The sequence below is a fragment of the Clinocottus analis genome, unplaced genomic scaffold (genome assembly GCF_023055335.1).
Source record: "Clinocottus analis isolate CAN_PGR_092001 unplaced genomic scaffold, fCliAna1.0.p SCAF_3, whole genome shotgun sequence".
Classification (NCBI taxonomy): Eukaryota; Metazoa; Chordata; class Actinopteri; order Perciformes; family Cottidae; genus Clinocottus; species Clinocottus analis.
The window spans coordinates 10,406,271-10,429,669 of NW_027176042.1; the positions used below are offsets into that span (position 1 = coordinate 10,406,271).

At 43.1% G+C, this 23,399-nt stretch overlaps 1 protein-coding gene across 1 annotated transcript in view; it reads left to right on the forward strand.

Moving 5' to 3' along the window:
- Window positions 1-23,399, forward strand: part of suclg2 (succinate-CoA ligase GDP-forming subunit beta) — an 89,635-nt gene that overhangs the window by 13,408 nt on the left and 52,828 nt on the right. Inside the window, exons 2-3 of the mRNA XM_068594158.1 lie at window positions 3,408-3,549; window positions 23,103-23,202. Of these exons, the coding sequence (XP_068450259.1) occupies window positions 3,408-3,549; window positions 23,103-23,202 (242 nt within the window). The remainder of the gene's footprint in view (window positions 1-3,407; window positions 3,550-23,102; window positions 23,203-23,399) is intronic.

The window sequence follows — 23,399 nt, forward strand, 5'->3', positions numbered from 1 at the left end:
TTAACTTGGTTCAGATCACATTAACGTTTCCCAGCAATTTCATACATCATTTTTGCATACAATTAGGGCTGCATGGACTAGTCGTGACGGAGCCTGCAGCCAGCAGGGGACTTATCTTGCTGATGTTATGTTGAGCCTCAGTTACTTTAACAGTGAAGCCATAATCAATGTTAATGTTTCATGTTATTCATGGATTGTTAACTCATGTCTCAATGTTTTACATTACAAAACCTTAGACCAGAATTGTTGTAAAACATCTAGTTTTGAGGATTGTTGTCCAAATCTCGCCAACGTTTGATCGCAGTGTCAGCTTGATCTTTTGGGGTGAGAGTCAAAAGTCTAATCCTGATTGTTCGACCTGTCAGTTTAGAATGTCTCACTGTGATCTTGTGTCACTTCATGTTGAAAGTAGACCTAACCTGGTCCTTTGACAGGCTCTCATCTGCCATTTTCTTTCGACAAAGGTGGAACAAAAGCTTGACTGAGTGATGCAGGCATCAGAGCTTATTCTCCCAAGGCAAACAGTTTAAATGGCATGGGAAGTGGATGTTTTAGGCGAGGAGGCTGTGCAGGTAGCTGAGAGCAGTCAAATGAGTCCACAGAACAGAGAGAACTTGTTCTGCGGCTTGTCTTGTTAAGGCTGTGGGATATGTTGGATACATGCAGGCAGAAAGGTAGAGATTGCGTTACACACAGACTCCAGATTTTACCGACAGACGGATCCATTTTGTCCAAAGGGTTAGTTTGATTTCTTCCCAATGTGCTGTTCTAACAATTTTCTTCAGATTTATTATTGTTATTTATGTTGCAGTGCAGACTTTTATGCAATCCTCCAGTTCATTTTCTTGCCCCCCCACCTCCTTTTGAACAGAGAGATTCTCATCAATATCGGCCAGCGTGGCAGATCGACTTTCAAGCTCAGCTCCGAATGCCGTGCACACGTACAAGCAGCAATAACTGAAACGTATGAATAGTATGGTATCACAGACGAGACTGCAGAGGTGACCTGCAGATGCCCCTCATTACTGTATTGAGTTATGTAAGAGAAGAGGCCAATCTGGATCAACATGTGCTGTTCTTTCGAGAAAACAACCCATTTGGCTCTAATGAAGTCTCCCGATAGGCTCTCCCGTGAGTTGAAATGGAGAAAGCATGCTAATACCGTGTGCTTTGTGGCACAGAGAGCCTTGGTTTAGCATGAGTTGTGAATCGCCAATCATGCGGGTTTTGTTTTCACTTGGGGCTCATTGATCATTGTGCTCAGGTCCTGATTAAAACAAAAAGTGCTGTGCCCCATTAGCATGGCAATGGCAAGCTCATTAGCCTTTAATCACAAATAACTATCAGTCCCAAAGATTAGTTATGGTTACACTCACTTCCTCCATCATTTAATGGTTGAGAGATGTTGAGCAAGTACACTCCCACCCATGTTTCTTAATATTTCCCTCTGTTGAATGATGGAGTGACGGGCGGCTTAAGAAGGCACACACATTGCATGCACATGCACCTCTTGAATCCATTCCATCCATCTATTATCCAACCCGCTTATCCTGTTTTAGGGTCGCAGGGCGCTGGAGCCGATCCCAGCTGTCAATGGGCGAAGGCAGGGTTCAACCTGGACAAGTCGCCAGTCCATCGCAGGGCAGACATAGAGACAGACAACCATTCCTGCTCACATTCACACCTACGGGCAATTTACAGTCCAATTAACCTAAGCTGCATGTCTTTGGACTGTGGGAGGAAGCCAGAGAACCCGGAGGGAACCCACGCTGCCACGGGGAGAACATGCACACACAGAAGCAGCTGCCAGACCGGGATCCGAACCTCTTGAATCCATCCTGCTTCATTCTTCACTCTATATTGATATTTGTATCTGCATATATGTGTTTTCAAGTGGGTATATTTGATTGCATGTTTAATCTTTATGTTTATCCCGGGGTATCGGAATATTTTATCCATTATTATGCATGACCCAACAATGTTGTCTTTTCCCCTAAATTACTTTGCATGAAACCTTTCGACTCTTTCTTCTCCGTGGACCATGCCATTGGGGCTAGTTGCAATTTTCAGTAAATATCTGCACATTATAATGCAGACGATAATGGTGTCTTGGGATGATATCAATAATTCTCAGCTGCTATTCAATTACATTTTGTTTTGTATAGCTCAAAATCACAAATCTGCAGCTTTACAATCTGTACACATACGACACCCTCTGTCAGGGAAAAACTCCCGTCAAGCCCGCTGAGACTACCGGCGTTGGGGTTTGAACCAGTTAAATGCTAGTAGCTAAAACAAACCCTGTGCCTTCAACATGACAAGACTGGACTGATGCGTTTAGATTTCATTTCACTAAGTCTTTGATCCTAACACAAAGGTTCTCTCAATATACTACAGTACCACCGTTTTCCTCTTGTAACAGTTAGCCATGTCGGTCTGTCCGTCTTTGTCAGCTCTCTCAAAAAATGTTCACGAAGGACGCTGATTCAATTACAAGACGTGGTGCACTGCTTGACGCTATTGCCTTATTCTAGGTTGTTTTTGTCTCAACAGAAATATAATTTTCCCACTGTTCAGCACAAAACCCACCAGGGGGCTACTTCTTTTAAAAAATGAATGATTGTCGTCGAGAGTAGAATATCGACCGTGTCGACTTAAGCACAGTGGTGCTCCATCCATGCACAGTGATGGAGCATTTAGATTTTCTCTGCATCGATGTGGCATTGACGATCACAAGATGCCCCCATCGTCTGCATTATGATGTGCAGATGTGCCCCTTCAGTTCATGCAGAGCACCTTGTGCTGCTCATGTAGAGTTACAGTGGATCAAATGTGAGGTCAGTTTAACTAGCCGGCAACAGGACGTCGTGCAAGATGTTATTATCATGTTAGTTTAATCTTCACTGTCGAACCATAATTTCCTTCTTAATCCTTGTTTTCCCTTTTACTTTAATGGCCTTTCTGTTCTTAATGACTCCCTCAAGATTTTCCCCGTGAAAAATTTTGCACGTGTCTGTACGTGAAGTCAGAGGAACGCGTGCGCTACTGTAGAGGGATTGTAACTCTTATACAGCCTCGGTCTCGCCATCACATTAAAAAGCCAATTTCCTTTTTAATAGCAACAACAGCTGGAGCTGACACGGCCTGTGTCTGCTGATGGAGCAAATGGCTTCAGAGCTGCCCTGCAGCTTAGGCCCGAGTGCCTGCCTCATTACAGGAGAAGGACAGGGGAGAAACGGGAGGGAGGAGAGGAAAGGACTTAGCCTGTGAACTTTTAGGGAAGCTTTAGTGTTTGGTGTTTAACACTCAACATCGGTACCCAGTTTATTGCAGTGCTTTTAACTATCTTTCACTTACTAAGTGATGCTGATACTCACTAATGCTTCTTCTACCTCCTCCCCCTTCAGTGCACCTGGTCGAGTCCCAAGAGATGGCTGAATCTTCAAGAGTACCAGAGCAAGAAGCTGATGCAAGAGAGTGGCGTAGCGGTCCAGCGCTTCTTTGTGGCCGAATCTGCTTCTGAGGCCTTGGCAGCTGCAAAGAGACTCAGTGAGTAGAGGACGGACACACACACACACACACACACACACACACACACACACACACACACACGAGAGAGCCATGTCGTCCACCTACGTCCCGTCAACCTCAGAGAAAGGAGCAGCCTGCCATCTGGGGATGGGTGTTTTTTTTTGTACTTGTGTTAATAAGATATCTGAGTTTGGGTACAAATAATATGAATCAGGAAAATACGTAAATACAGTTTTCTTTGAGTAATTTTAGTTTATTTAACACAACAAGCCAAACTGCTCCAACATTACCATTGTTTCCCCTAGGTTTACAGCTTCAGGGCAGAGAGGGGGGGGGGGGGGCACAAACCCCAAAAGCATTGCTTTTTCTGTAAATACCATCATTTTGTGACTCCATCTGTGCTTTTATAAATAACAGAATAAAGAATATTACTATAACTTATAATTAAACCATATTGCCCCACCAGACCAAATCTTTTTTTAAAAATTGCAAACACTTAGAACAATGAAAATAAAGTTCTATCTGTGCAAAAAATAAATTATATGTAGTTACTACTAGAGAGCTGATTTTGGAAAACTAAAAGCAGCGGTTGTAGACTCAATACGGACGCTCTCAGTTTATGCTCCATGTTGAGATGAGATCTTTTTCCGGTTTTGAGAGACGGTACAGCAGAAAAGACGACTTCACGGAGACTGACTTTCGGCAAAACGCCAAAAATCGTCGAATCGCGCATGCGCAACGTAACCTTTTGACAATGTACCGTGAACATTTACCCGAAAGCACAGGCATTTCTCCATGTATTTATTAATGAATTAATTGTATGTCCGTGTACTTTGTAATGTGTGAAGCCAACAGCTTATTGTTGGAACAAGACACGAGCACTTTGGCTCGTTTCGCCCGGAGCAGGAGAGCAGCTCTGGGTTCAGAGAGCTGCTCCGGTGCTCCTTGCAGGAGGGCTACTGTTGCCATCTTCAACGTGGGAGCATTTAAAACGCAGATATAGTTGTCTGCTTTTCACGCAACATATTTTTCTACACTCTCTGCCCGCTGCTGGGTGCTCAGCGCTCACCTGTGTGCGCGCAGCTGTGAACGTGTCTCTGCGCATCGGGACAGAACAACGGCGTGCGCGATACAGAGAGCAGAGGAGAGGAGAAGTGATTACGCGCGACCACGTAGAGAGAGAAATGACAAGCTGTCGTGTAGATCTCATCAATAAAATATGGCCGTTTAGTTTGTTTAAAAACAAAACAAGGTGTAGAGCTGTTCTATAGGAAAGATAACCTTAAATGACATTTTGTGATCTGGCGATATAGAGAAAATTACAGGGGGGGGCGGCGTTATATTAGGGGGCGTCCCGCCCCCCTAATATAATGGTAGGGGAAACACTGATTACAACGTATCGCTTACATCAGGAAATATCTGATTTACAGAAATAAGAAACAAGACCCAGCAAAGCATCCGACGCTAACTTAAAGTACTTCACATTTTTCTACACGGTATATGCAGTAGCACCTCAGTGACTTGACGTTTTAATCCCAGCCATACTATTTGAAATGATCAAAGGTTATAAATAAACTAATAAATCTGCGCGCTTGTGATTGTTTCAGTTTTGGCCTCAGTTGGGCAACTTCTTTTTTAAACTTTATTTGAATTGTTATGTTGGCTGATCTCAGTCTTTTTTTTGATGACATGATGATATGATCCAGAACAAGTAGTTATGAAGAGTTGTCATTATTTCGTGCACTTTGGTCCAGCGATACGTGAAGCTTGTTGAAATACACAGGAAGTCACGTGTCCCGTTAGCACGTGGCCACAACATTGCAGCACTGCACACAGTTTTATGTTAATATATAGATTTACACGTAAGCTAGTATTGTATTACCTACATGTTGATAATTAAATAGTTTTAGGGTTTTGACTTATTTATTTGTAATAACTGTGTCATTGTACTTCTGTACATTGTGAAACCTTAACAGTCATATTAGTGCTGCATGGCTCTGCAGACCTGCTGCAGGACTTGCACACCAGGGCTTTATCAGGGTTGAACTTTATCATGTTCAATCTCGTCCACATGCTGTTTGCTTTTGTGCGGAAGCCTGTGTGTTTTTTTTTGTTTGTTTAGTGTTGTGCCTGCTCAGTTTTTCATCACACACTCATCCATGCTATTGCGTTTCACAACCTCATATGTTCAGTTTCTCACATTTTGCATGTTTTATTTTCCTTTTTTTAATGTATTTATTTTTAATCCTGCGTTAGACTATGGATTATTGCCCCCATACACTCACACAAAGCCTTGCAAGGGAGTGCCTAAAAGATAGTTTAACACACATTTGTATGCACCCACACATACTGTTCTCTTCCATCTCCTACCTTCCCTGTTCTATTTTCTTCCCACACAGAAAACTGCCCAACACATACAGTATATATTTCCACCCTCAGCTTTATATTTTATTCAGCGTCCTCTCCAACTACAGCAGTGGCCTTCTGATAGTGCATCCAAGTTGGTTGTCAGCCAGCAAGGTGCCACTCGTGCTGCCTTTGGACTCCAGTGCCTCGGGCGCTGCTTTCAATGGCCCTGGTTACGATGCGGACAAAGCTGAACTGAAGAGGACATATATTTTCATGACAGTACCTGGTAGGGAAAAAAAGAGACAGAAAACTTAGTATTAATAAGTTAAAAGGGAACAGACCGCTTAATAAAACCCAGGAAACACTCAAATGTTTACTTATAATGCAGGATTTGCAAGCCAGATAGCTTTTGGATAGTTATGGCATAGTTATGGGGTTGTTTTAGAGTTTTGTCCTAGCAACTGAATAGCGGCATAATCACACTAATGGGTTTTTGTGCAACACATTTTGGGCCATTGTCATTTTGAACTACAAAATACAGCATGTGCAGAGGGAGAGGAACTTTATCCAAATGGTGTCTGGAAGTGATTTATCATTGCGGATTGTCCACTGCAGTCGAGAGAATTGCACAGCTGCAGTTCAGAAATGTTTTTATTGTTTTCTTCAACCTATATTTCAAGCTCGGTAGCAGAGAACTTGGACTTTCTTTGGCCCTCTATTACTTTCTCGAAAAATGGAGAAGACACATGTTTAATAGCACAGCATCCGTTCTTCACGAGCAGCGGTGCATTTAAATAAACTTGACGGAGGCTGTGACCACTTGCATCCTGAGTGTTAGTTAATTCCCAGCGAAATTGAAAACATGCGCCAATGCAAATCTTTGCAGCTCAGGCAGTAATTTTCGGTTGGCTTAGTAAATCAACCCCTTTATTCCCGCAGCGTGCTTCAGAGCTGCTTTATCTTCTCATCTCCATCTATGCACTAAGCTTTGGTCAGTGTCCTAGTACATGTGTGTTTTGTGTGTGTTTCTCACACTTTGTGTATCCTGTGACCATTGCAGGCTCACCATTTAAAGCATGCAAGCGAGCATCTACGGACGCTTCATTTCTCTAGATACACAGTGTGTCTTTATGAATGTGTTCGGTTCGCTTTCGGGCCATGTTAGGTGGACTTTTTAGTGAAAATCTGTTGGGCTGAAATGCAAACCAATGCCTGTCGAGCTCTGGCCCCCGGCCAAGGGGGAGGCCGGCTATGAAGCCAGCCCTGGAGCTCTGCTTCATGGCTTTCCACCGTGGCGGACACGGGATATGGCTCTGTACAGGGGATGTGGAGGGTTGTGGTATCTGAGCTGACCAGGACGACTGATTTCTGTGTGGCGCTGATATCCTGCTGTTAGCCCCTGGTTCCCTGCATACACAACAGAATTAATCAGTCAAGCATGGAAGCACAGACAAGGATGACTGACATGCGTAGGGTGAGCTTACCATAAGAAACACGCATGCGCGCGCACACACACACACACATGCACACATACCAGTATTCTCCACTCTGCTACACTCACTTAACCATAAAGTGGTTAAGTTGACAGTTCAATTGCAGCTTTGCTGTATAGAAACTCTTCTCACTCCTCTCGTGCACTATAGAGTGGTCCAACTCTCCTAAAGTGGACACAGATCGATTTGTTCTATTACCGCTGACGACAAATAGCTTAAAATCTTTCTCATTCTCTATCAAAACATAAAAAAATATATTCCGACATGGACCATTGATTTCCTTTAACTTGATTGACAACTCAGGGGAGCGTATACGTGGCAGATGGGTGACTCACAACCAGCTAATGGCTCATGGAAAGCAGGGCCCCATACTGGGCGAGTTGGAAGGGACTTATCAGAAAGTCTGAAGTTTTTGTAATGTGCACTCCACTGGGACATTGAAAGAATGGCACTCTAACTCTGGCTGTGTGTCCAAAACCAATGAACCAGATCCACAAGTCTCATGTCCACGCTTTTAGTGTGTGTGCAGTATGTGTGTCTGTGACAGCCCAAGAACGAAGCTGTAGTTTGGAGAAGTAAACTTTTGGACTTTGAAGTTGCATAATAATACTTTAATATTTGTTTTGATTTTAAAAAATGTTAAGTATTTGTTTCCTTTTTTTTGTTAAGGTGTCATATTTGTGAATATTATCCACCTCTCGACTGCTTTTTATTTCTTTTGTCTGGTTATAGAGCCAATTTATGCCCGCGTGATGTCAATCAAACATGAAAAATAGATAAAGAAGATAAACGCCTCGACTACTGACGTGACAGTACGTATTGTTCTGTAGCTTCTGTTCTCAATGAGCAGCGCTGCTGCAAAGAGCAGCTTCGCAGCAGTAAAAACAGCAGTCGAGCAGCAACAACAGCTTCGCCACACAAAGCTCTCACACCGGCAGGCTCCGCGTCTCGATTAAAAGTTAATCGCGCAAAGCTCCTGACTCCGCGGTCTGATCCACTATGGCAGAGCATCACTTCTGGATCTTTACTCTTCTCTCAAAGAGAAGAACTTCCAAACATCACAAGATGTTTAGTGCACTTGCGGGGCTGAGGGGTGAGGCAGAGCGACAGAGGTACAGAGCGCTAGCAGACGTACAGAGAGCATCTCGAGAAACGGGACGCTGATTGGCCAAGAAGACTCGACACGTCACATTGAAGATCTTCTATTGCGGAGATGGATCACTCCTATCTCAGAAACACTGGTGCAAAAAAGATTTTTAACCCCTGAAAAAAAATTGTGTGCGCGGTCTGAAAAATCTATTGCACGGCCGCTTCGACTGGCCTGCGCGACCGCGCACGTGCGCTGCTTGGGGGGGAACACTGTTCTCAACTATCAATCGGTCATAGGGTCAGGGTCCGGATCCAACGACGTCTTGGTCCGGATCCAGACCGAGGTCCACCTGTTAGGGACCCGTGGTCTATAGCTTCAGCCAAAGCAAGGAATTAGAACTACATTGCCTTTTGCAGTGATGTGAGTGCTCTCACATTGACACACACATGCATGTTTTTCCACAAAGACACAGCTGCTGCTTTGCTCTTTTTGAGATATCAAAGAGATATCAGTTCAGTAATGAATATAGATTTCGTCTTTGCATGGTCGTGCACATTCACGTATATACACCCATACCTGTGCCCTGCTACAGCCAAAGAGAATGTGATTATGCAGTCCACTTTGTGCGTCGCCACCAGCTTGACAGATGCATCTGTTGAGCAAATCTTGATGGATTTTCAGTCTGAATTTTAAATCAAAACCACATTTTCCCTCCCTTTCCTCGCTGCGAGAGCCCTTCGTGTCTGTCATGGCTCTTGCTTCTCCCGGCAATCATTCACTGACAAAGAAGCGATGGAAGAAAACATTGCTTTGGATTCTTATCTTGACTGCATGTTGATCCTGTGTGATGAATGGGAGCAACATATACTTTCGTATGTGGACACCTCATTCCAGATGAGTTCGGCAAAACGTTGTCTTACATCTTACCAGGTGTCACCGTGTTGATTTTCCTTTTGAAAAACTGTTGCAAAAACATTTTCTTTTCGTTTCCCTTCTCTCTCTGTCTTGTGTTCAGTTTAGAAAGCTACGTTAATTTCTTTCACTCCTCATTCACGTCGGTCTACCTCTGCCTCTGTTTTTTCACTTTGTGCTTAGCACAGCCTCTCTGCCAGAATGATGATTAACAGAGGTGGAAGCATTTTAATTTATTTCACCCTGCTATGAATATTCAGTGTAAACAGAGCAGTTTTTATGCATGGCTGTCGAGTCTCATGTGTGCTTATTAGAGGGATAGTTAGTTTGATATGTTGGCTTACTGAATAATAGTGAGCTACCTTGACATAAGCCAACTCATTGATGGTGTGTGTTTGCAGATGTGGTTCTTTATGATGGTCTACGAGAGAAAAGGGAAGAAAGATCTATAGAATTTACTCATCTGACAAATGTGTCTCCATCTGTTTCAATCTGCCACGCATTGCTGTCTAGAGTCGACAAGCTTGAAAGCTTTGCAAATCTAGTTGGCTGAGGTAAACATGAGTTCCTGCATTGAAAATAATTAAACATTTTCTTGGCCATGCTATATACAGTATATGTATTTTGTGGTGTTTTTTTCTCCAGAAAAGGTGACATGCTCTTTTCTTTTTTTTTTCATACTGGATTCCTCAATAGCCGTTCACATCAAGTCAATGAGGCTTACACTGTGCCACAGATAATGCTTAAATAAAAGTAGCTCAAGGCCAGGGACACTGTAGTTTACAGTGATTGTTTCCTGCTCATCTCTCATCATTTCTCTGCCTCTGGCCTGTAGTCTTTAAATTAAGACTGATGTCATTGTAAACTATTGACTACCGTCTTTCCACACAATACTGGCTCAAAATGTGTTTTGCCTTGTCTCGGGGAGAGCTAAGCATTCAGCCTTAAGTTTCAGACCGTGTATGAATTACATGTAGAGTAAATGCCCACATAGATGATTTATGGATTAGCCAGTATCTCATATATTATGTGGACAAAACACTCAGCTTCTAAAAGACCACAAGCGGCGTTGTCGCCATCCTAGTGTGTGGCGGGTTTTAATTGTCTAATGTTGAATTCTGAATTCAGTCCACATTTTATTAAAAAGTTATATAGGATCTTCGCATAAAAATAAATAACCAATATTGGCTTGGTCATCCAGTAAGAAGTTGCATGGTGAATTATATCCGCTGAACAGGAAGTCATGTGGAGATTGCAACAACCCAACCTGCAGTGAAAACTCCCAGGAGCCGAGGCACGCGGCAACAAACTGAGGGTTGGCCGAGATAATTTGATCTCTTCGCTCATGAAATCCAGTGGTGCGGGTTTCCCATTGTGCACTGAGGTGCAGAGGAGAGACTCCCTGCACAGCATCCTCTGTTGGATGGACCCGCAGATGTATCCACTACGTTTCCCCATCACCAATGGTGAAGAGCGACATGTGATAGACCGGACACAGAGCCAGGGGCACGGTGGGTAGAGGGTCCGGGCAGCTGTGAGCAACTGGGAGGACAGACGTGAAGTTCCCTGCCATAGAATCCTGCATGTGTCTGCTCTGGTGGGTCGGGTTAGGCGCGTATATGGTAGAGCAGTAGTCCCCAACCTTTTTTGCGCCACGCACCGGTTTTGTGTCAGACAATATTTTCACAGACCGGCCTTCATGGTGTGCCCAATAAATATGGTGTAATAAATATGGTGTAAAAAAAATGATACGACCAGCTTAAAGCAATTATAAAGTGTATAAATATACAACTCACCATCACGCCATATTAGTGGGAGCCCTGAGCTGGTTTCTCTGCAAGGAGCCGGATCAGGGTGATGAGAGACGTGTGTACTTAATATCGGGTCTACTCCGTAACTTAGACCTTTATGTCCAGTCTACTGCTTAACTCAAATCCCGCTTCACAAAGACAGGATGTTGAAATGGAAGCAGAGCGTTCAGAGCTTTTTTGGCGATCTCAGGATGTTCTGCCTTAATTTTAGACCAGAATACCGGCAGAGTTAAAGCAGACTTTTAAGTTTAGTTTTTGGTGTAAGGTATGTCAACTGACCCGGGCCACGGCACGGGGGTTTGGGGACCGTTGTGGTCGAGGAACAACACTGAACCTGCACTTCAGTGTACTGCAGTTTGCCCTTATTTATAAATTGTTCGGTTCTCAGCAGTGATGATACATTAGAATGGTTTGTTGCCAAGGGTTTAAAATAAAAATGTTAAGTCTCATAAGATACGGCATAACACCCATGCCCACACTTGGTGTGCCTCCACATTTATTTTGCTGGTGATATCAACATTGCGGCTTTCTCTGGCATGGTTCAGAGAGACATTTACACCTCCGACTGGGCCTGGTGGTGGTATATGAGATCATCTAGGGAGTACCATATGCTTCTTCGCTAACCTAACACGCTGTCTATCATGTACCATCTGTCCTAGAAACGCCCGTTCCCCACATGGCATCACCACAAGCTCCTCTGAGGACTTCCTTATCCATGCGTGACGTTTGCATCTCCTCCGAGTCTTCCATCATACTCCCCTCTGAGATGGCCTTTCTAGGCCTTCTCAGTTGTCTTAATCTTAGATGTTACCCTGTCAGTAAACCACTGCAATCTGTTTGAGTTCTCTTTTGTTAACACAAAAAAGTAGGAAACAAAGCATTGTGAGGGGAAATCGTGGATAAAAGTCAGGCTGTTTGCAACCTTTGAAAAAGACTACTTCCTTACAGTAACATTATAACAGGATAACTGAAGTCACCTGTTCGCTTGTCACAGACCACGCCAGGCAACGCCGCTTCTCATGATTAAAAAGCTTTAAACTGCTGTGGAATTTATGTGCCAATCAAGCTTGCATAGTTGCATTTTATGTAATTCAAGACCTTGCTTTGTGTACTCATTAGCACGACGCTAACAGGTTTCCTTGATGCATAAAAGAAACAAAAGTGCAACTTTATTTCAATACAGATGAGTGCTTTGCATTTTCTTTTTTTTCTCAGTTAAATATTAGAAATGCCTAAATGTGTTTTATTAAGGCTATGCCATGCTTCATTTAGCAGTGATATAGTGATATTGGTGTCATTTTGCTTTCTCATTGAGCCTTTTCTTTGTTTTTACTCCAGTTCGGTTTTCTTTTTTTTTTTTTTACCTTCCCTGGATTTGCTCATACAACACTGTCGTATAAAGTCCTGTGTCATAAATTTATATTATCCTCACCTCTCGATGTGCGATATCAATCTTTTTTCACCAAAGTGTAAAAAAGTGTTTTGACAAATTTGGTGTTGAATATAAAAGGACAATCACAGCTGTCCTCTACACCTCATGGACACATGGGACCTGCTTTCTGGAGAAGGACCAATATTTTATTGTCAAACACATCTGTCTAACACGGTACACGCCAGGCCTATCCTTTGCATTCCCTCCTTCTCATTCAGTCCCCACTAGAGCCGCCTTGTGCACTTCAACACTTCAAGCGGCTTTTAAGACCACTTTCATCTTCCCCCTTTAGAAAACAAGGCAGAGTCTCCGGTGAAAAGCGCTGACAGTAGCAGTTAGTGCAAAGTAGAGTTGACTCAACCACGGCCCTTCCACTTCTGTCTTTGTCTGAAGTAGTGTGAGAACCCTCTCAGAGCTTTGTGCATTTTGTCTGCGTCTGTACACCAATTGGAACTGATGTCCTCTTCTTGTTGGTCTACTGAGCAGAGGCCACGGAGGCAACTGTTCATCTATTGATCTTACAGTTGCTTCTTTAACTTCAAAAGAATATGCAGCCTCACTCGCACGGAATATTGCACTTTATGCATCTTTATGCCACTTGCCATTTCATTTCCATCGGCAAGCGTCTACAAGTCTCACCTTTTATTGTTTCCAATGTAAACACTCGGTAGTCTGGCTGTGAAGGGAACCGTGTCAAAGAGAAACGCGCTCTGTTTAATGATGTCCGTTTCTAATGGGTGAACTCTTGAGTCATTGTGGGAGGAGAAGGAATGACACACAATGGGTTCGAGTTATACAACTGTGCGAGCCAAAAGAAGTTAGAAAGCTTGTTCTCTAATAAGGTTACCTGCAACAGTTATGGTGTCGGAGTAAGATGAAAAAGAGTCACTGCTTCCAAAAGTTACTTGCAGACTGAATTGAACTTGTTTAGCTTTGGTGATCCAAGTATTAAGTCCAAAGCACTTGGCATATGATGCGTCATGACGCTCCTAGCAATCATCGACGGACATGTACCGGATGATATTCACAGTTAAGTGAATTGGTGTTGTACATTTTGTGGCTATATTCACACAATTATTCAGCTGAGATGAATGTTATCCCAATAATTCAAGGGCGGATGGTTGTGGAGCTCAGGGTATATTATTGCTCGACAACACAATTTTCATCACTGAAGATGTGTTCTCTCTTGACAATAAATAATAGAAAATATAAAGCAGTCAAAAAAACACAATAAGCATTGACCGTCATCAATTTTGGACAATATGACAGCGGCGTTGTCACTGGGTCGATGTCACTGGGTCGATGTCACTGGGTCGATGTCTGAGTTTCGTTGGAATTGTTGAAGGGCTGTTTTGCTCTGCACATTAACGTGTGTCATTAAATTTGACCTGTTGGCAGTATTTGTTGTGCTTTTGCAGATATGTTGCTCTCTGCGCTCTAATTGTGTCAGTTTGCACTAAATGGCAACTTTTAAAATGTCTTCGTAACATCCTGTCAAAAAGAGAGTTGATATGCAAAAGAGGCTCGTGTTTGGATTTCATTGCTTCATTTTTGTCTTGAACCTTTGGCTTCCACTTACACTGAGATGACCTGTTTTTACACTACTGACATGACAGACCACTTTACACTACCACTGTACACTGCAAATGGATAATTTGCATACAACTAAAGGTGTATAATTACTGAATAATACATGATTTTAATTTACACTGTGGTTAATTTGAGTTCAGCTGCTGCTGTTTTCCGTGTTTACGTCGATTTGAAACAAGTAGTGTATTATGTTAATAGCTTTTAAGTCAATGGGTTGAGCTCCATTTGTGAAGCGATTAACTGGTAATGTCAAGTCAAAAGTGCATAGTTCTTTCGACTGCATTTTACACACACATTTTGACCTTCGACTTCCCTTCAGCTTTAGTCCCTCTCTTTTAAGACATCTCATCTATTTTCTCTTTTAAGCTTCCTCTAATTTGTTCACTCACTCAAGTCTGCTCTTTCATTTTTCCTCGACTTCAATCTGTTGTTGCTCTCCTGTGCTTAACGTTGTGTCGCTCTGTCTCTGTCTGTAGTGCCTACCACCCCTCTATGTATGCCCCACCCTCCTTTTAAGAAAGAAAAAGAAAACGTAACACTCCAGCAGTACCTCACTGTCCCCGTTTGCCACTTTGATTACATTGTAGGGGAGCTAAATGAGTGCATGGGAGTTCGCTAAAAGAGAGCTGCAGGCATCTCTGTCTCGCCACCCAACTCCCTGCAGGGCTCCCCTTGATGGACGGAGCAGCTCTGGTCCCATCAGAGGGCTGGCCTGTCTCAGGAAGACAGATGTTAGTCTGCAGTTGTCCTGTCTCCAGTGCGTGCCAAGAGAACACTCACAGGAGGGGGGGCGAGAATGGGGATGGGCGGGTTTGAAACATGAGGTTATTAACACAGGAACCCGCGGCCTACTGACAGACACTGCACCAACTTCATTCAGAAACACTTATTCGGTTCTTTTGATAACTGCAATCATTTTTATTCTCAGACATTTGGAGGAGATCTTAGGGTCTTTCGAATTTGGAAGAAAACGCTGTGCATCTGAAATTGTCTTAACAGCTGTAAATAGGCTTTGCAGGGTAAAGCAGCCTGTCTCTCAAAGAGCTGATTTATGTAAGCTGCTTAGTGTTCCCACCTCCTTATTACGCACCCTAACCTGCTCATGTTGTGGGTGAGACGTTGAATTACTTCTCACACATCCCCTCTATCATTTTAGGGTGATACTGGTGTGCCAGTAGAAGTGAACATGTAGCCTATTATTTGTTGGCAGGGTGCTTTACAATAGAAAATTACAATAACTTTCAATGAAACTAAATTGCCCCGTCAGACCACAAAAAAGAAGAAAAAAGTTGCATTTACTTCAAACAATTAAAATACAGTTCTATCTGTGCAAAAAAAATGTAGTTACTACTAAATAGCTAATTTTGAAAAAATGAAATGCAAATTGCAGAACAAAACAGAACGAGTAGATATGTGAGCATCAAGTTGTATCAGTGGCTGCAGTGAGTTGCTTTCCTCCACATCTTTTTAAAACACGGTTGTAGACTTGATAGTCTCAGTTTATGCTCCATGTTGAGCTGAGGTCTTTTCCGGTTTTGAGAGACGGAACAGCAGAAAAGACGACTTCACAAAGACTTTGCAGAGATTGGCTTTTGGCAAAACGCCAAAAATCGCATTCGCGCATGCGCAGCGCAATCTGTTAACTGTGAACATTTACCTGAAAGTACAGGCATTTCTCGATGTATTTATTTATTTATTATTTATACTTCAGGAGTGGGCAAAGTACTATTATAATTACATTTTTTTTTTTCGATTTTATGTTTGTGGAATTACTATTAATATTTGGCGTGGTGCTATGAGCGGGTCTGGCGTACATACCGTCGAATCGGCAGCGCGTAGCCTTAAATTTTAACAGGCAATAACATTTACTTTTCACAGCTGCTGCGTAGGACCGGCTGAATAGAGCTACTTAGCTGTCATGGATAGGAACTTAAGTCATGGTTTCACATTTATAAAATTATACCATAGAACTGCATGCTGGGTCATCCTGTTTAACTCCGTCGCAGAGAGTACATAATTGAGTTCAGGCTATTGGTCCAGCCCTCCACAATATTTTCTGTACCTCATGCGGCTCCCTGGGAAAAATAATTGTACTTTGTGTGAAGCCAGCAGCTCATTGTTGGTACAGGACACAAGCACTTTGGCTTATTTTGGCTTGGAGCAAGAGAGCAGCGCTGGGTTCAGAGAGCTGCTCCGGTGCGCCTTGCAGGAGGGCTACTCTTGTTATCTTCAACGTGGGAGCATTTAAAACGCAGATATAGTTGTCTGCTTTTCACGCGACATATTTTCTACGCTCTCTGCCCGCTGCTGGGTGCTCAGCGCTCACCTGTGTGTGCGCAGCTGTGAACGTGTCTCTGCGCATCGGGACGGAACAACGCCGTGCACGATATACAGAGAGCAGAGCAGAGGAGAGGAGAAGTGATTACGCGCGACCACGTAGAGAGAGAAATGACAAGCTGTCGTGTAGATCCCATCAATAAAATATGGCCGTTTAGTTTGTTTAAAAACAGAACAAGGTGTAGAGCTGTTCTATAGGAAAGATAACCTTAAATGACATTTTGTGATCTGGCGATATAGAGAAAATTATCGGGGGGCGGGGGGTTATTTCAGGGGGCCGCCCCGTCCCCCTAATATAATGGTAGGGGAAACACCGGTACTAGTGTAGTGAATTGTATAAAACATAATTGTGCTTAGTTGTGGGAACCTCCAGCCATTAGGCACGCTTCATTACTCGTCAGTGGAAATGGCATTGCAAGTAGTGCTCTTGCCCACCAGTGCATCAGCAGCAGCAGATGTTGTTGGCTTTTAAAATGGTTTGATCTGCTATTGTTCATGCTGAACTGATGATGAAAAATGTTGAGCTGGTAATGACAAGTGAGCAGCTCATGTCTGTGCAGACTCCTGATGACGTCTTTAAAATATTTTGAGAGGTTTTTCTGGAACACGCTATTGTGTACAACCCAGAGTTCGTACTCTTCTCGACTTTGACGCCAAACCAAATGATTCTCCCCGTAGTCATTAAGCTCCCACCGTTCCACAACACTATTATCATTACTGTCACCCCTCTGGTTGCATGGCAGTGAAAAACTCTCCGTCAGGGATTTGAACTGCACCTCTCTATCACTGAGGGGAGACCAGGGTCTTCGCAGGATGTCATTAGAAGCTCTGTCTCATGTCTGAAAGCCAGGTGGACTTGTCTTCTAATGAGGACTCGGCTGTCATGCAAGCGCTGACGGTAGGAAGTGTCAGACTGAGGTGCCACTCTTGGTCCGGGACACTGATATTCTCCTCCGCTGAGAAGCATTGAGATGGCATCATTAGAGGGAGAGACACACATATTGGCGACGGGCTTAACAAGACAAGACAGTGAGATGGTAATGATATATTAAGTTGTAGCAAACCATGAGGTCAAATTGTTATCTTTGACCTTTTTTGTGTGTCTAAATCTTTGTTTGTCCAATGCTACACAAATCCCAACATTTGGTCGTACGGACATGCCAGGAGCAAGATGACTTTGCAGAGTGAGGTCAGGTTTGATGCTGGTTAACTTTTCAACCTCAATCGAACAGTGAAACATGTTAAGCTTGAAGAATTCCAAGGCAATTACACGTCAGCGTAGATGAAAAAACTTAGTTTTATTTTCAGATCTTTTCTTTTGGTTCACCTGCCTTCAGAGCACGATTGGATAGACATTTTCTGCATGACATTTTCACGGTCTGGCAGGATTGGAAACGATAAAGGTTTATGGAACGCTGTACTGGTCCAAGAAGAGTTAAATATGAAATGCCGCCAATTCTGTAAAAATGGCCCTTTTGATGCCAAAGTGTAATTTAGGGCTCGCCACAAAAAATGAATTCTTAGTTGAGTTGCATTTTGCGACTTACCAATTAGTTGATTTAATCGACAGATGAGTAAATATGAGTTCCTCTGCAGTGACTCGCACAAAAGCACCACTTTTAACACTAAGATGTGCTCATGTTTCTTTAAGTCATTTAATAAGTCATTCAGCATTAAAAAGCACGAAAAAATGACTCAACTTATGAAGTCAGTCCTGGGGAAATATGACCAAAACGACCAATCAGTCGATTAATTTACTAATAGGGGACAGGCCTGGTGTATTTAAAGTATATTATGAAGCAATAGCTATTACACTGAACATTGTTAAGCCATTAACATCAATCAATTAAGGAAAAACATATTCACGGTTCTACTTGTGTTATTCGTATAGCTATAGTTTTATGTCATCAATATCCCCTTCTGTACTTTTAACCTACTTATTTATTGGGTTATTAGTTAATTGTTCCCAATATCAGGGCGTCATGGATGTGACACAACAAAATTGCCCTGTGGCGAATCAAGTGAATCAAAAGCTAGTGCCGCTCCAATAGCTTTTCGGAAGCTATCAGTATGCAGTTGACAACATAATTGACACTATTTGAGGACGCACCATGTGTCACAAATAAAAGCACCGATTGTTGTTCTTTTATACCCATAGTGCTGCCCCTGAATTATGAGTTGTGTTTCGGCTGCTTGGATCGAACACCAAACAAAACCTGGGATACATAATAATAATGTGGCTCATTAGGTAATTTTTATGATTTTTTTTTTAGACCTTTGGTTTTAATTTAAAGACTGTTTGGCACCAATCGGGACTCTCCTGCATCATAACCAGGAGGTTTACGGTCATGACGAGCACAGATGCTGCATGCTAAGGTCTTTTCACTTCATTGCTGATAATAATGGCATGTATCCATAGGAAGGCCCAAAATCTGTGTTATTTGATTGTGATTGTGTGCGCTTGTGTTTGTTTTCTCCTCTCTACCAAGAGTTTGATTAGTCGTCTCCATTTAGCCGCCACATTACTTTCATTACAGCAGACATGCACGCCAGGGAGGGCTGTCCCGATCCTTTTCTCTCTTCATGCAGATGGTAGCCACATCTGACTCTCTCTGGATTGGCGAACAGCCTACATCTGTCCCTTACCAGCCACCATCCCCTTCATGGCACAGCCTTCGAAGGCTTTCATTAAATATCAGACCAAAGCAAACTCTGCTGCTGGCCACCCATGAGCTACGTGAAGAGGGAAGGAGGAGGGTGGAAGAAAATCGGCTTTTCAGAAGTGCACAGGAAGGAGGAGGGTGAAAGAGACACTGATCGTCGACATAACGTTCTCTGTGCCAGCTGCTGTCACTGGCAAGCAGACTGGGAGTTGATTTGCACTCATTACTGGGAAATGAGTTAGGCCTGAGGATGATGACCGCATTACTCCGATTGCATGTGATGTGATTGGAGATGTTGTGCGATGTTAATCTCCTCCCCTGTGTCCCCAAGATATAGAAAATAAATGGAGATGAAAATCTTCCTCCGCATCTTCACAGTGGGCCGTGCATGATACAAATGGAAGCGGAGAACTGATTATGCAACAACGGTCCCCGCTTCCCTCCACCCCCCCCAAAGAATGGAGTTTTCATCCAGCCAATAATATAATAACTAAACCACTTTCTGCAGGAGGTGTTTCTAATTACTGCAGCCTCGACAGGTAAAATGAATGAGTTGTTCATCAGGTACAGATATACACCATGCATATTGCGCAGTAATGAAAACGTTCGTCCAAGGAAGCATCTTGACCATGAATGTACAATGTGCTGCTGTCTAAGGTTAAATCTAACATTTATTTTTTCCCTTGATAGGGATCTTAAACAGTGCTCGCTGGAGCCTTTACTGATTAACTTCAGACACGTGCCCTTCTTTCCCTGTTGCTCAACGCAGTATCTGGGTTGAGCATGAAGCCATGGCTTGTCTGTGATTTTATATGTTATGACTCGTTTTCCATCCGCTCATCATTCTGCCCTGCACTCATTAGGGACCCACCTTTTGTCTGAGTGTTAGAGGCCAGCTCATGTCTGTCATACTGCCAGATAATGGCCACCCTGCTCTTTACCATGCACCTGGTTCACTCTGATCTTTGAGGACATCATTATCCTCTCCATGTGCCCCAACAGAGTGCGGCCTCAATGTTAACCACAGCATGTGGAGTCTTCAGGGTGTGTGTGTGCGTGCGTGTGTGTGTGTGTGTGTGTGTGTGTGTGTGTGTGTGTGTGGGCGGGGGGACTTTGGTTTCTTCTTGTATCACATTTATTCTTATTAACAGCATATTACTCTTACGTTGCTCATTCATAATTGCTGATTCCGCTACAATATCTTGTAGTGTGCCGCATAAAAAGGCAGATTTTTGCTATCAATTACTCGTGCAGAAGGAATAAACACCTGCCTCGGTCTCACTCCATTACCTTCCTCGGAACGTTACATGCCTTTAATATATTTAATAAAACCATACCTAGCTTCTTTGTCTTTTTTTTTTTTTTTGAAGGTCCTCATCAATGTGTCAATACTTTCTCCACACCTCAAACAATGCAATCTCCCTATTGGGCTACATCTTTGTTCTTTCACTTGTTTCTTTTTTTTCTTCTTTCAAGCAAAAGCCATTTCCTGTGTGCCGTCCCTCTCCGCTGCACATGCCCACAGGACACTCTATTTCATCTTGCTTTGAACTCTTTTTAATTTTGCGCAGTAGCAGTTTTTTATTAACATATTTATTCATTCATGACTCCTCTCGAAGCCCTTTGCATATGAGCACACCTTTATTCTCTCATTCTCCCTCTTTCTTTCTCCCCTCTCAGCTCTTCACTCTCCACAGAAAACGGGCCTGACGAATGCAGTGTTGGTTTAATCCCTGCCACCCTGTCAGAGGCTATTTTCTCTGGGTCCTTTTCTCACTACAGCAGCAGTGAGCACGGACAGAGCTTTCATGATCTCTCAGCTCACCAGCTCCTGTCTAGACTTTTCCCCCACTGCACATAGAGTTTTAGTTTTTTCCACCCTTCCCTGTCAAAAGAGGGGCCTGTCTCCAGCCCTCAAGGTCAAGGTGTCTTTCAAGCCACCACACTGCAGATCATCCCCTTCCACTCTCCCCAACACCCACTTCCCACCCTGAAGGCAGCCACCTGTCAATGGCTGATCTACCCCCACCTAGATAATAATAACCTAGCCACAGACCATCTTTCATCAAGTGTCCTGGCCCCATTTGAATAGAGGGAGATTCGGTAGAGGATGCTAAATAGACAGCTGAGGGGCCTCATCCTGATGTGCGGGTTCCTGCAAGGTGGTAGTGACAGCAAAGGGGAAGCACGGTGGTTATATAATTGGAGCAAGGTCATGTGGAAGTTTCCAACAGTTGTGCAGTTGCTTATTTCCCTTTTTGGTACAAGATTGTAACGTGTTGCCAGTGCTAGACTTCTGATGGGTATGTCAGTATGCAGACTGGATTATCTCTACAACTAAAAAAAAAGTAATACGTCGGCTGCATTGAGGTCAATTAAAAACACAACTAAGCGGAGCTTGAGTCTTATATGTATATGTGGCTCATGTGGTAGAGTCTTTGCCCAGTTATCACAAGGTAGCAGGTTTGGTTCCTGTCCTCCTAAGGTTTCCATTTTAAACTCATATCTTTTGTTGCGTTTACACTGAGCGTCTGCACACAACGCCAAACTTTTAGAGCACCGGAAACGGAGGAGGACACTTGGCGATCTCTGTGGCATTAACATTTTGGGACTGATTGGACAGCTTGCCATTTAATTTTGTACGGCTATTTGTGGAGCCTCGATAATGATTCCCAGTAATTAATTTTTTTCAATAATTTTTTGGGGGGGGGCTGGTCCCTTACTTTTTAGGGCCACTAAGAGTTCAACGTTTTCTCTTCTCCAGTGACCTATCTCTATCGACTAGATAGATTCATTAACTATTAGGTGCATTGCTATGAAATGTCATTCATCCTCTGACGTTTTTGGTAGCGCTATTGTCAAGTCAAAGTTTCCAAGACCCTTCGCTTTGCTATTGTTCTGTGTAGGTCGATAAGCAAATGGTAGCAACAGGTCTGTAAAAAAACGGATATTTTTAATATTAGTTCTTGAAAAACACATTAGTTCAAACTATTTGATTGTCTATTTTTGTTATTTGTCCATATCAAAGTGTCCTAACTGGCCGTGAGGTCTTTGAGCAGCATGGTGCAGAGACCCCCCACGTTCGTTTTTTAACGCCTCTGGGAAGCACAATCTGTATAGACAGCAGTTTAAATCATACAAATATCTCGCTATATATGTAGTTTAAACTTATTAACCATACTTTTATTGATTGATGAGGGCTCCCATTCTGTCCGTGAGCTTGCCTGCTTCACTACAGGTGAGGAAATAACCACCATTAATCTGTACATTGGCCTACAAACACTGATATCTTTCAATGGAGTCCACATGAAAACTATTTTGGTCCAGTAAACATCTCCTGTCACCTATCATGGGAAGGTTTCCGAGCTGCCATCCCCAGGACCGGCTGCTGACAGACGGGCAGAGACGTTCATCAAAGACATCGTTGGTGTGGATTGGAGACAGAAAGCAGTGGGGATTCCTTGTAAAACCCTACGTTTAATTTTCTTTTCATGAAAGTGATGTTGGTTGAATTTAAGATATATTTATTCATAACATGCTAACACTATAAAGTAAATGGTGAACATTCTAGCATCTTAACATCAGGACGTTATAGCATTGTCACTGTGAGCACTCTTTGTCTTGACCAAAAGATATTTCATGACCATTTAAATAAGGGTACAGTACTTCCTGTAATTGGTAGCGCTCAGGTTGTTTTCCTTCGTGGATGGGTGCTGAACACCAGACTGTAAACTTTCTCTCCATCCCCACATAATCCCTAATCTTATCACCTATCACACTCACTCCCCCCTGCTTTATTCAATCAGATGGACAGATAACAGGTGGACTCAGGGGGGCCTTTAAGGTGCTGAGCCTACATCTTAAGTGCTCTGTCTCTCTCTCTTTGTCTTTCAGATGCCAAAGAGATTGTCTTGAAAGCTCAGATTCTGGCCGGTGGCAGAGGCAAAGGTGTGTTTGACAGTGGCCTTAAAGGTGGAGTGCATTTAACTACAGAGTAAGTATGCCTCTATCTACATTTCACACTGAGTTACTGTAGGAGATAGATTCCTGTTATTTCTCCCGCGACAGCGACTTCTAGAGTGAGAAGGCTCAAAGAGCTCTCTGAAGATGCTCCCTTGGCATTTGTCAGGATTACTTGTGCTGCAAACAAACAGTTTTTCTTTCTACCAGTGTCTCGTTTTCAAATAACTA